The 14144-nt window shown below is 44.2% G+C and overlaps 1 protein-coding gene across 5 annotated transcripts in view; it reads right to left on the bottom strand.

Annotated features, from left to right (window-relative positions):
* Positions 1-2486: 2486 nt before the first annotated feature.
* The window catches only part of myo1b (myosin IB), a 56882-nt gene continuing 45224 nt past the window's right edge, over positions 2487-14144 (bottom strand). For 2 of the 5 annotated variants that reach the window (XM_056424549.1, XM_056424540.1), the window contains exons 16-32: positions 13884-14084; positions 13392-13618; positions 13071-13271; positions 11970-12063; positions 10676-10825; positions 10515-10583; positions 10309-10395; positions 9823-9909; positions 8697-8783; positions 7902-7988; positions 6611-6685; positions 6354-6488; positions 5921-6027; positions 5670-5802; positions 5159-5311; positions 4702-4832; positions 2487-4615 (exon numbers count right to left, since the gene is read on the bottom strand). In XM_056424549.1, the coding sequence (XP_056280524.1) occupies positions 4483-4615; positions 4702-4832; positions 5159-5311; positions 5670-5802; positions 5921-6027; positions 6354-6488; positions 6611-6685; positions 7902-7988; positions 8697-8783; positions 9823-9909; positions 10309-10395; positions 10515-10583; positions 10676-10825; positions 11970-12063; positions 13071-13271; positions 13392-13618; positions 13884-14084 (2157 nt within the window). In that variant the 3' untranslated portion in view covers positions 2487-4482. The remainder of the gene's footprint in view (positions 4616-4701; positions 4833-5158; positions 5312-5669; positions 5803-5920; positions 6028-6353; positions 6489-6610; positions 6686-7901; positions 7989-8696; positions 8784-9822; positions 9910-10308; positions 10396-10514; positions 10584-10675; positions 10826-11969; positions 12064-13070; positions 13272-13391; positions 13619-13883; positions 14085-14144) is intronic. The other 3 variants (XM_056424558.1, XM_056424565.1, XM_056424572.1) reach the window with 3 other exon arrangements.

Here is a 14144-nt window from a genome sequence, read left to right as displayed (position 1 = left end):
AAAGAAAGAAAGGTTGGCTGAAGGAGAAAGATGGGAGGAGGAGAGGGCTGGATGTTGAATTTAGAGATTCATTAGTTCACACTGAACTATGATCGTATTGACTCTTGACGGCAATAAATTCTGGACTTGGAAAAAATCCATGGTTATCAACCAGGGGCATTACAATGGCAGCTTCCATGGTTTAATGTTATTTGGTTTATTTGGGTCTCCTTGGTGACCCTGCAGTTCAAACTGCGGTCACAATTAACATAGTTGTAGTTGTTGCATTTCCACTGTTACATTTTAGGGGAGCCAATGATGTCCAGCCAGTTAGAGGCCTTCCTTAACACCGGTCTGTTGCTTCTGGAAGAGAAACAGGTCAAACATACACACTTAAAAACCTCCTCTGGTCAGCCTGATGAGAAACAAATTCATGAGTAATGTTAAGCCATGGACTCTTTGAGAAGATATCACAGCAACGTCAAATACTTCTTAGGGAAGTTGGCAAAAGCACAATCTTAACCATTTTATTAACGTATTGACCAACTGTCTGAAATGCCTGAAATGTCCTCTGATCAGTCTAAAAAGTCAGCGTTTCCCTCGGGAAGTTATTGTTGACCCTGCAAGCTGAATTTAACTGTCCCCTAGTGTCCGAGCAGTAACGACACAAATGCACCAAAGTCCAGTGGCCCTGGTATTATTCATAACATGTACTTGCTTGAACAATAATTAATAAAACATCACAAGATGTAAGAGACATTTAAAAATGATTTAACTGACAATTAAGATATCGATTCTGACAATCAGAAAAGCAGCAGACAGCTTTACACTGAAACTTTCAGTAAAATAATATAATTGTTGATGAATAATTAAACGAACAAGCCGTTTGCAAAACCAAAAAGATGATTTTTTTTTAGCAAGAATAGGCCCACCAGCTTCACTCCAGTCACCTTATGGGGACCATTAATAGGTGCTTACAGCATTCCTGGTGGAGGGTTGGTGCTTAAACGGAGGCATGCAAAATATCAATGAGAATTGAGCCCATTCACTAAACCCCTGAAGAGACCTGCTGTATGCTCCAGTGGCAGAAAAACAGCATGTTATCAGAAAGTCTTCCAGGCCGACATTTACTGCCACCATCAGGTAACCATTGCCACAAAGGCAGCTTTTATATCCAGGCAATTACTTTTTAATAGTCAAGGATTAGTGGGAGTAATGTCGGTGTATTCTTTTCATTCGTGAATGCTGTCATTTATTTTACGAGAGTGAGAGACTTCGGTCGAGGCTATAAATGTCCACTCTCTACAGTCTATACTGTTATGTAGGGCTTGTATAGTAACCTGATCAGGCATTTTTTTGTGAAGCGGAGTCCATAACTGCAGTACACTGAACTGTTGTTCTTGCCTCCATTTCCAGCAGCACTACAGTCTCTATGAAAAATATTTGGGAAATAGTTTTCAAATCAAGGTTTCTTTATTCAGGAAAATATTTGTACAATGTTTGAGTTTTATTTATTTCATTTATTAAAGTTTTACATATCAGCAAATATCCATCAAGGTCAACTTCTGTCTTCCATCCTAATCCAGTGGCCTGTCTTTATTATTGTCATGTCATATAAATTCCATCAGATGTCACCAAAGACTACACTTTCTCAAAAGTCTCTAAACCTTCCATTCACCTTCCCTCTGAGATGGTGCTGCATGTTCACCACTCTGTAGAATAGATACCTCTATGATCCACCACAAATAAAACTCAATTGCATGATTGGAGAGGCAGAATCAGTATCCATCGAACACAAGATTTATAGAGGACATTTGCTAAATACGTTATGAATGAGTATCAGATATTTTTTTTAAAGCTACATGACTCCTTATTTTACTTTGAATTGTCTGGTGCAACAATTCAGGACCTCCTGCTCCGTTATGCTGATTTGATGCAGATCTTCATCACAGTTTACTAGCAGCAGGACATGTAATTGTGCGCTGTACAATTCCAACTCCCACTGGGAGGCTGGGACTCCTCCTTCCTTTCCCAGCCTGCAGAGTGGTGGGAACCCGGTACCGCGCAGCCCAAAATGGTAGGCTACGCTATTTTTACCACTCTGTGCTCGATCGGAGGGCTTCTCCCTGGAGACCTGTTGCCGGCAGCTCTCCCAAAGCCACGGAATTTAACCCCTAGGCTGCTCCCTCCAGATGTGATGGAAAACATCTGGCCAGCTGGTTGACTACAAGGCCTGGCCGCCCAGCATCAGTGCTCGTACCCCCCACACAACGCGTTAGTCCCAGTCCAGCCCCTGGCCGTGCTGATGAATAGCAACCAAGGCACTCGCCTGAATGTAAGGTAATAATCCGATGAGCCGATGGCTGACTCCAGCCTGCACACCGAGGGTTTCATCAGAAGACCGTTCACAAGCCTTTGAAACATCACGCATCCGTCAGTCAGGATTTCTTTAAGGTGTCGGTGTGGATGAACAAGTAGCATTGCTGGTATGAATGGATAACAACGTGTCAGAGAACAACATTTATTACAGATTTTTATTTAATTTAAAAAGAGATTACTTGTAAATGTTACACAGAGTTCGACTGAAACATCTCCAGGGTATATCTATTGGCACAGGTTGACATGAGGCACAAGAATCCAGACGACCATTTCGCAGTGCTAGTTGTTGTTCAAATGCAAAACCGAGGGAAGATTTCACCTTAGCAGAACATTCAAACTGTGCAGCGCCAATGAAGAGAATACATCAAAACTGGCATGGGACAGCGACAACTGATTGCTCATGTTCCTGCGTTGTGTGTGTGTGTGTGTGTGTGTGCAACGTTAAAAAAATACACCAAAAAATGCACAAACCAAGACATCCTGGATTGCAAATCATGACCAGACCAAGATCGGCTGGTTACTCCCTCTCAGTCACAAGAGAAACAGCTGGTTGACAATCAATGTCACCAACAGTACAACCAAATAAAGATTATAGTCAACATACCTGAACATATAGCACTGCAGTTGCTTCTCATAATTTGGCTTGCATGTAAATGTGAGTACCAAATTTGTACTCGAAGGTGTAACTGGTCAGATTCTTCAGATACATCAAGAATCTATGGTCATGTGCGCTTAATATTTGGTTTTTACCTGTGAGAAATTAAAACATTAAGTCAGAGCGGGTCAAGCACTACAAAAACTCGAGCTGCAGTGGCAAGAACAGCCATTTCACAAACACAGCAATTAAAAATAGGATTCCACAGAAAGCTCGTGTCCATGCCTACAAATGTACAGCTGATGGGCGACTGCTCTGGGTTTGCCACACAAAGCATTTCTTTTATTGCACACAACAGAAAAGATCAATAGCAAAGGGGTTTGCACCAGAGACCGTTAGGATCTGGTGAAGATACTATGATGGGTAGATACCTTCCCTTCCGAGTATTCCTCCCACTAGAAGGTCTGTATTGCGTTTGTCAATCTCTTTAAATCGTGTTCCTCAAAAAGTGAGAGCCTCCTTTGACTCATACCTGACAAAGCCATGAGATAAGGACATGAATTCAGTCTACCATGACTCTTTGAAAATTAATTAAAGCTTCAAAGTGATTATCTATTGTACTGCGCTTGGGGAGGAATTGAAGTTTATCACGTGCAGCGCTGTCAAAACTTACAAGAAATGGCCACCACAGGACGATAGGATCCCCCTAATCAAAAAAATGTTGGCAAGGATGTTGTGAAGAATGGGGTCAAGCAACTGCGCGGTGGTCAACGTTTGCATTTGTACACCAGTACGTGACAAGTCACGGGACCGGTTCAATGGCACATGCAGGAGGATACAAAAAGGTGTCTTACAATTACCGGGCAAATTACATTTGTCTTCTCAACGGCCCACTGAAAATATATTTAGATATGTAGAAAATAAAACATACAATCAAATTATTTTTCAGCTCATCCTCTCTTGGTTCCACCGAGGTGAAAACAGGTGCAGTATTTATGTTCTTGAGCGAGTCTAAATCCGACAGGCCAAGCCGAAAAGTTCCCAGTTCATCTTACATTCTAAGCAATCTGCTTAAAGCCAGAGATGCTTAAAAACGGATGAGTCAAGGCCAGTTAAGTCTAGAGCTCGTCACGAAGTTCTTACGACATTTTATCCAAAGAATAATTCAACATACAGGAAGAACAATCATTCTCAACATTGCCACTGGTCTACTGAAGTTTCTTGCGACATTTTTGTCATCCATTTTCAACACTTTACCCCAGTTTTACAAAACCCCAGTGACATAATTCACCAAACTTCTGCGGCACGCATCCCCAGACGAGGGTTTTCTTTGCCAAAAAAAAAGTGGCACATGGTTACATCTATAGTGGCGCTCGAGTAAATCTAGACTGAAGGAAAAAAAAACGACAACCACGACAAGCCAAATAACTGCACTCCTTTGGCGGCTCGGTGTGGGCACTGGGGTGATGGTTCGGAGTGGGAGGTGGTTTCGTCGTTTGGTCGTCCCTAAACCTGGCGATGGAGCCGCACTATACCGTCGTTGGCACCGACACCTCCAGCAGGCGGTTGTTCTTGCGCTTGCAGGACGCGCTGCTGCCGTTCTTGGGGGATCCCTGGATGAATTTCACGCACACTTTGTCGTGCTTGAACTGCACCAGGAACCTGCCACGCAGAAGAAACATCAGCGCGTCAACAAACGTCATCACACCCTTCGACCGGCGCAACCGGGTTAAACTCGGCCCTCTTACTCGTCAGAGATGTCGATGTTGAGCTGCTCGCTGTCTGCAGACGTGCCCCCGGTGCGGTGCAGTTTGGTGATGATCTCGATCAGGTGTTCACTGCTGAGTAAGAAGTCTCCTTTGATGGCGGAGGCTGACCCCTGAAGCAAAATGGGAGCATTAAAAGATTAAAATAAAACATTCAAAAGTAATCATGTACTTCAAAGTGACCTTTCATTTAAACCAACAGCACAATTCAGTTAATGACTTAGGCCCATTACTGCAAACTTCCACTGTGTGCACAAATGCTGTTTCATGTAACTTTTCAGTTTAGTTTCTCTAGATATCACAGTACTAGTGCTCATTGTTGACCGCCATGTAACAACATTTATGTCTCAGCAGGCCTTCAATGGGATAGTTGGACATTAATTGGATGAGAAAATCAATACCAGCCCCAAATCTAGACATCAAAACAAGTCTGCCTCACCTCTTTGAGTTTGAGAGCAAAGAAGCCGTCACTCTGCGTGCTCACTGACACACTGGTGAGGTCCGGCAGGGGAACGCTGGTCTTCACCTGGCCGGTCTTCTGGTCAGCCAGGACAACGCTGTTTTTAGTCAGCAGGAAGATTCGAGCCGTGCCCTGCGTACGAGAGCCGAAACTGTCAGTCATTCTCGCGGCAATTAGCGCTGACTGAAACGTCTTCTTGGCTTTCCGAGCCACCATCTGAACTCGAAACTGGGACAGGGTTAAGCGTAAAAGATAGTATACATGTCCCGGCGCGTCTGCTATCAAAAATAATGATAGCCGTTATGATGTCAAGACATATCGGATTGCTGCACAGTGGGGTGAAATACCCATCAAAAAAACACAATACTTTTCCGTGTGGAAAAGTGGAGCTAAACTCTAAACAGCGGTGTCACCATGTAATCGATGCCGAAAGTTTGGCCTTCACAATCCATTCAGCCTGTGTGGGGGCAGAAAACATTGGCTCTCTCACCTTGCCGTTGGCCCTGTTTATCTTGTTGACCACGTCAGCCATCAGAACCTTCTCTTCCACAGCGCTGTTGAGTTTCTGATATTTGGGGTTCTTTCTGATCTCCAGGTAGTCTCCTCTGAAGGGCTGGCTCACGCTAAAACAAACAAGCCTATTACATGCAGCCTGAGAGGTCGGAGGCTTTTAGATGTTACTTTTATATACCTACTGTATACCACAAAACAAAGAACACTGTCGCAGTGAATTTCAGTTACCTGCTCGGGTAGAGAGCCTTTTTATCTTTGAAGATCTCACTGGCTTCCAGCTTCTCCTCATAAATTGCCTTCCTCTCCTCTGTGAATTGGCTCCTGTACTTCTTGCACTGAACACAGACAGCAGTTCAAATGAGGGTTGCTGTCTTGAATATTACATATTTTGTATTGCCCGGTTGGTTCAAACTTCAATATTCAAGTTTCCAGTTTGTTATGTGGATTTTGTCATCTCATTATCTGCACTGAAATTAAATGTGTGTTTTTATTGGTCGTTACTGCCGTTGGCTGATATCGCAAGTGGAATGCTCGGCTAAAGCTGATGACCTTGATGCTTACGTCATTCAACTACTGGCCTAATCTACCAAGTGTGCGTTAGATAATATTTGACAGACGAATAATGAAATTTGGGTGAGGAGCACAAACAGGTCTGACTGACCCTGCAGTGATGGAAGACGGTCCTCAGCTCTGTGTGGACTCCATCCAGAAAGCGGTAAGGCCTGGCAGGCCAGCTCTTGTCGATGGGTGACATGGAGGGTAGGGTGCTCTTCAGGCCCAGGAAGTATTTTTGCATCTGGACAGATGGACATACATGCAGGTTAACATTTGAGCAAATATCCAAACAAAAAACCCTTTTGCTCATAGCAAGGAACACAATTATCTAGTCGAGTAAGCAACGCTTCAAGTCCCACTTACAATTCTCTGGATGGTGAAGTCATAGATCTTCTTGCCTGCATTTGCCCTGAAGAATTTTCTGTACTCTCTGCGGACCTTTTACAACAACAAAAGGAAGTAAATAATCCAAATCAGGTCAAAAAGCAGGTCAATCACCTCCTGCCACCCATTAGTTTGATGTGAAGCAGGACAGGTGTAGTGTGCAGCACAGTAGAACAGACGTTTGGTTAGCCACAAACAAAGAACACCTGGAACAGACAACATAAACTCCAGGCTGCTGGAATGACATAAAATCGATTACGGAATTTTATAATACCGAAAAGTCAATGACTGTTGTGTCACATGACCTTCGTGCTGACCTTAATTGCACAAATGAACTTGTGAACAGATGCATTGTGCGGTGCAGGGTGGTCAAACACAATGAAAAAATAAACTGCACAAAAATGACCAGTTTGACGACCAGGGAGTCGTGCAACAGATAAGCACCAGAAAGTAGGACACGTGGACACTTTACACACCTAAAGACAAACAAATAACAAGTCAAACAAATACTGTTGGGGACACAAAGCGATGCTGCTTCGTATCGGGTTAGTTGCACAGATACAGAGGGAGCAGATGGTGGGAGACATTTAGAAATAAACAGATCAGAAAGACAGAGAGAGCCTCTGCTATGTCAGTCAGGCTCTGTTGGATTAAATCTTTAGTAAAAAGAAAAAAAAGAGGAAAACAAAAGCTTCCCTAACAACTCTCAAATGCATCTAAAACTACAGAATAATGGGAGGAAGTTGACCGTAAACTAGCTTGCCGGATTTTGTCTTTCCAAAAGTGAGGTGTTGGAGTCTTCAATGCTTTGGGGGCCTCAAATAAACTAGAAATGTTTATTAACGGGATACAATGGATCTATTTTGTAATTTTATTAGGTGGACTACCTCTTTAAGATGAGATCAGTCGACAATAAATCTGTTTGTGCTCTGATAATCTTTTAGGAACTACAATATGTTGCGGCGGTAAAGGATAATTCTGTTGTATATGCAAGAAAAACAAATATATTAATGTTTCAATGGTGGGATTTGCAGCAAAAGTTGATGCAGTATATCCGCCAATAACCATGTGTAACCACTCATGTTCCAACGTGCTTAACCTCTGGGGTATTTGCATCGAAAGATAGTCTGAAAAAAAAAATGGACAGCACAAGGATGAGACTGGCTTCCGTTAGAAGTGTACAGATAGCAGATGGTTGAAGAGGATGAAGAGGGCCAGGGGTGATGAGTAGGTGGCAGACACGGCGATTGCTGCGCCGTGGGGCTGGTACCTTGAGTCCCTGCCAATAGGCCCAAATCACAGCGACCGCATGTTTACGCCGGGCCTCTTCCTTCAGTCTTCTCAGCTCCCTGCGAGCCTGTTCAAGGAACGGTTGGGAAGAGATGGAGAGCGGGGAACAAATGAAGCAAGAGAAGATGAGAGCAAGAAGACGGAGACACAAACATCAAATACTCACACACCACCCGTGTGACCATGGCAAGCCTGCAAAAGTACAGCTCTACTGCTCCCGGCCTCAGAACAAATATGACACATTTTATCAGGGGAACTTCTGGAACGGAAACAGACATGGTGCTATTTAGTGGAACTTTGACAGCAACAGGAGGAAAGCAAAAGTTACAACATGGGCAACAAATGTTCAAAAGGAAAACAAACAGCTCCCTCTTAAAGAGACAAACAGTAGTGTGGTGCAAAGAGTAAACATGCATTAACTACACAAAAAGGAAGTAAGTCATGCAGAGGGCAGGCACCGTGCACTGGTGAGGCATGGACCTTGGAGGAAGAAGCAGAAAACACACAAAAACATGACCCGCCGGTCCCTATGTGTGTGTGTGTGTGTGCGTTTGTGTGTGTGTGTGTCTGTGTCTGTGTGTGTGAGAGATCTTCCCGAAATGATTTGGGCACCGGTGTAAATGACTCCTCTTTACACTTTTTAACTTCTAAGATTGTACATGAAATGTGTAGAATGGGTTATGCAGAATGATGAGTTTTTTTTTTTCTGGGGGTGGGAGGGTGTTGATGGAGGCGGCAAGTCACGGCAAGACGAGTCAACAGGCTTCCTAAATACCTTGGTGCCCTGCCAGCCGGCCCAAATGACCGATACGGCATGTTTATTCCTCGCCTCCTCCTTCAGCTGACGCAGCTCTCTCCGGGCCTGATGAAAAGCGGTGGCAGTTGCGAGGGGAGGTTACTTTTAGTGACAATCAAAACTTATTCGTCCCAGGGGAGGTACTGAGTAGATGTGAAGAAAAGCATTATGAGGAGACATTGACGAAAGACAACAAAGGATGCCAGGGGATGAGACAACGGGGTGCTTAACGTTAACACGCGAGCAACCTTCCTTGGCGCTCGCGTGTTGCGGCTCTGAAGAAGTCACGCTTGAAAGGAAATAACTACAACGTGTCATCAGTGGCAGAGTCTGAACTATCATTTCATTATCCAGAGCTTGATACAAGATGATGCTGTAAAATAAGATGCCTTTCTGTTCATGCAGAATAAAGTTTGCTTGCGACACATAACTTGCTGATTTGGATTATTCATAAATATTGTTAACAGACCTTGAAATAAAACTGATTAAGAACCAAGGATATGTCAAACGATAAGACCGCCAAGTCACTTCTGATAAGACATTGAACATGCAGACGACAAAGTCGGCACGGTGGCTTTGATTATACACATACACTGAGGTTTTATAAAATTGCGACATATGTGCCCGTTCTATTGACAGAATTCCACGAGTATTTATTTTGATGTCAGCAAATCGCTATATTAAGAAGAGACATCCCAATGCAAAGCATCCGTGTGTTGGGCACTGGAGGGCTGAACAAGAGTGGAGTTTCATACGTGTATAATAATAAATTCCATTTATAAGGCACTCTTCATCCAAGGACCTCAGAGTGCCAGAAATCTAGCTCTGGCTTGTATCTCCATGACGGAAATAAATGATCGACAACAATCAAACACGTCAAAGTAATTATACTCGTCGCTACAAAACAGAAAGCGGTGCGAAACAACAATAAGGCCACATTAAAATCAGGCCAGTGGGCAAACGGAAGGAGCGGGACTGAGGTTCATTCAGAGAGGCTGCTTCTCCATTAGGCTGTATGCATAGTGGGAATGGGATGTGGCGGGAAACGGTGAACAGGGAGGACAAGACAGCTGGGATGGAGGACACTACGGCTGGGTGGAAATACCTTGGTTCCCTGCCAGTATGCCCAAATTACTGTCACAGCGTGTTTATTCCGCGCTTCTTGTTTTAGACGCCTCAGCTCCATCCGAGCCTGGTGGGACGTGGTGGGCGTTAGGCAAGACGGGTTGAAGGATGCAAGAAGGAAGAGAATCAAGAAGAGGAAAGTGGAAGAGGAGTGGGAAGAAAAAGAGAAGTGGCAGTTGTGTGATCAGCAATCGAAGCAGGACCAAAAAAGGAAACGGCAGCAATAACATCAAGGATAGCTTTGTTAAGGAACAGATTTAGTTTCTGTAATACTGTTGGGCAATTAGGCAGGAGCGCTGCATAAGATGAAAAATAAAGGGTTTAATGCAATACTGTCAAGACTTCAAGAGCAGCTGTTTTTCCTACATGGATACAGAAAAGAAGCCTGCAATGAACACAAGCTGCTGCTGCTGCGTTGTGGCAACAGCTTCACTTGAAATCCTTCTGCACTTTAATGCGGCCGTACCTGGGTGCCGTGCCAGAAGGCTGCGATGGTAGTCACTGCCTCTTTACATCTCTTCTGATATTTCAGCTCTCTCAGGAGTTTGCGGGCCTGGTGAGATATGAAAAGGAAACATTTGAATTTGTTTTGCTTTCGTCTCATGATTTTTTGCCTCGTTCTCAGGCTACATGTTATTCTATACAGAGGGAATTCACAGGGGAGGTACACACCTGCCATCCCCTGGTGTAGGACTGCACCACAGTGGTGGCACTCTTGATCTTCTTGTATTTCTTTTGTTGCTGTGAGATAGAAAAGGAAAAGGGAGTACATTGTTGAGTCAATTTTGTTTCGGGCACACTTTTGAGCTTCGCATTTCCCCAAAGAGCCTCACCGCATATCGGCGGTACCACGCTGACACCACTATCTGGCTCTTCTTCAGCAGCAGGAAGTGGGTGCGGCACTTCCAGCCACGGTAGATCTTCTGAATGAGTGTAGCAAGGTTTTGCAGGCATTGCCTCCTCCTCTCCTCCAAGAAGAAGAGCTGCAGGGAAAGAGGAGCCAAGCACCAGCATGAGGCGAGAAGAAAACACTTGTCTATACAGTGTGAAGTCTGTTGTGAAATTGGCAGGTGTCAATTTCAAATTTCCTTTTGGCAAGTAAAAGTGTCTCTGCAATGAAGGTTGCAGTTATAACATAACATCTCTGTGAGATCAATAGAAATGCTTTTCTTTATCCGAGCAAATACTGATTCGGTGATATCAAATACAAAATCCAATCTGTCTGCCAAGAGGATCGGGGTGGAGCCTGATAACCCTTACCTGCTCCGACTCATGGGGAGACAAAACAAATGGACTTATCTACATCAGGGATGCAAGTACAAGATTGTATTGCTGTACCTCAATGCAGTTTGTTCATCTGCAGGCAGCATATTGGTCTTTTTTTCATATCACCGCTTTGCATACGTGTTGAAAAACAGAATTTGTCGTTGCTTTTGTCGTCTGGCTTGTAAGGTACGGTTGAATAAGGAAATATATTTATAGCACTTATTTTAGCACAACAATGTACATTGAGAGCTTCACTATAAATGCCACATCTTGTTCCATGTTTTCGAATTTCTCCATCCCTTGATGATAATTGAAATAGGCTAGTGGATTAACAGCCAAAAGAAAAATCGTCTGGAAACATGGATGAAAATCTATGAAACTAGACCCCATGAAATGATTTCACAGCTGCAGATATACGAGGCATACAAGTTGATCAGATAGAAAAGTCAATTGTAGAAAAAAAAAAAGAATTCTCTCAAAATGAGATAGTGTTATTACAAGCTCTGTTGGTCTTTTCAGTGAGTGGAGAGAAAGCCCATTCAAACGCTGCAGGCTGGAGCTGTTGAAGAGCCTACAAGTGCTCAGTAAAGAAACTAATTTCCCATGTTAGTTGGGTGGGCTAAGTGAAACCATGTGGTTTTTTTTTCTTCTTCTGGTGGTTACATACTAATTGCCAAAAGGGGGCCCCGAGTGCAGCTCGACCTGCTTACCAAACATCTTACTGTGAGAAAACAGGGCAGGTGAGCACGTTCCATTCAACAATTAGAATTCACAGCCTGATCTACCCGAGTAGACAGCAGATGTCAAAATTGGCCAGAATACACGTTTAAGGGGTGCAGGGCTGCTTTATGCGTTTTCTACCGATCTTGGGTTCCTGATGAAGATCTTGGAGCGGCCGTACGAGAACTCTTCGCCTGGAACCTTGAGGTCAGCCATCAACACCTCCACTCCTTCCCTATAGAGTAGTCAGAAGGGTCAGATGGGTCATCCAAAGTATACTTGACATTCGAGGGGCCATGAACAACATGAGCGCAACTGTGCAGAAGAAGTGGGAAGATTTTTCTTTACACAAGAGAATGACAGAATGATTAAAGGAGAACAAAACAATTCCAGAACAACATGTGGTGGAGAGGGGGGGGGGGGGTGGAGGGTGAATAAGGAAATAGCACTGAGGTATGTCTTAAAAACAAGATGCCAATGTGTGGTACAGCAGATTGGAATCAGTGCTTTTACCGGCACAGAGGATCCAACAAGTCTGGCTGATTTGGAACATGAGACCGATGAGGGAAGCAATGCCTCTACATGTTGTGGTTCATTTCTGCTGAACCATTGGTGCCTTATGTGGCAGCACTGTTGCTAAAGCCTCAGAGGACAACAAGCTGAGTTATCAGGTGGTGCGTGCAAATACCTGAAACTCTATGTGAGAACTGTAACGTAATCAATTAGTTCAGTGACAAGAAACGCAAACACATTATCATATAAAAACGAATAAAATAACCTTTACCGAAAAAGATAGTGTAATCTACTACGACTTTGATTCATATATATTGTTTAAATATACTGTGTGCGAGTGTGTGGAGTAAACTGTTGTCAAGTTAAGCCGATTATTATCCTCCGCCCCATTGAACCTTTATTTATCCAAGAAAAGCTATCTGGGCCCTTTTCCAGCAACGACCCGTTTCACATTCACACAGCTCCACACAATCACACCTGGGAGCTGACCACTCAAACTGCAGTCTATTAGTGCTGGTCACAGTCACTCCACTGGGAGCAGCCTGAGGCTCAGAACCGTAGTTAAAGATACCAATGAGCGTCGCTCAGTTTCCACACTCGCATTTTCTCACAGAGACCCATAGGAGGGATTTGTTTTGGCGACCTTCCAGTGACAAGACCCCTTTCTCTCCACCTCCCTCAGCTGCCCAAGCAATTAAGTCACTGGTTCAGAATAAACACAACCCTTACCTGGCAGGCCCCCTCCAATGGGGCCAGGTCCGTTTGCAGAGCATTTTGTAGCGCTCCAGGCACGGCTCGTAGGCCTGACGGAAGGCATAGCCGGCTCTCCTCACACGGACGTTCTCTATCAGGCCCAGGTAGCGCACCTGATGGCAGACCAGAGAGTCGGTGAAGATGTGGGAGGCCTTCTTGTCATTGGGCTTGATGCACCTGGGAAGCAACGGAAGCGGTTGTTCACACCGAGGTTAGAAGACTGTTCAAGAAAACCAAAATCTCACAATTATCCTTGAGTGACGGGTTAATAACTCGGCAGGAATGACAGGACTTTACCGGATGTAGTTTGGGTTCTTGGTCTGCAGGTTCCTCATCAGCGTCCCCACTGATGCTTTGAACTGGAATCCAGCAGTGGGTGGTCTCTTCAGGTTGACTTTGGCTGGGTTGCCCTCAGGGAACAGCTGTTTGATGAGGCTGTGGTTGGCCTTGTACATGGCCTGTGACAGATCCCGGTATAACAGGTCGTTGTTCTTGTCTACAAAACCCTCGGCACGGTACAAGACCTTGAAATGAGCAGGGAGAACAGACATGACTAAAAAACATTTTCTTCTTATCATGGAAGCACTACTGACCAAAAACTAATTTTCCCAGAATAATCCTTTTTAGTTTTTAATACTACAGAGTGCCTTTCAATAATTGTTATTGTCCGATGAGATGCATAAACTGATCATATTACCATCTATATCTCTGCATTCCCTTCATGCCACTGTATTGCTCGACACATTACATTGTAATTCCTTATTGTTCTGTAGACTAATGTTCCAATACCTTGCCAGCATAGTGCTGAATGCGGAAGCAAGTGTGCGGCAGGCTGTGGTCCGTGATGTACTTTGAATTCTTGCAGAGGCGACTCTCAAAGTGCTGGTGTTCAGCGCAGATGGTGTTCAGTTTGTCCAGGAAGGTCTCGTCAGTGACCGTGCCCGGCCTCAGGCACTCCTCGTCCAACATGGCCAAGATGCCACTTTGGTTCTGGCCACGGCAAGGTAGGCAGCCATTAAACAAAGCAAGAAAAGTTGTGTTCAATACTCA

This window comes from Pseudoliparis swirei, chromosome 2 (genome assembly GCF_029220125.1).
Source record: "Pseudoliparis swirei isolate HS2019 ecotype Mariana Trench chromosome 2, NWPU_hadal_v1, whole genome shotgun sequence".
In the NCBI taxonomy this organism is placed as follows: Eukaryota; Metazoa; Chordata; class Actinopteri; order Perciformes; family Liparidae; genus Pseudoliparis; species Pseudoliparis swirei.
Note: the sequence above shows the minus strand (reverse complement) of the source record. Positions and strands in the feature narration are given on the sequence as shown.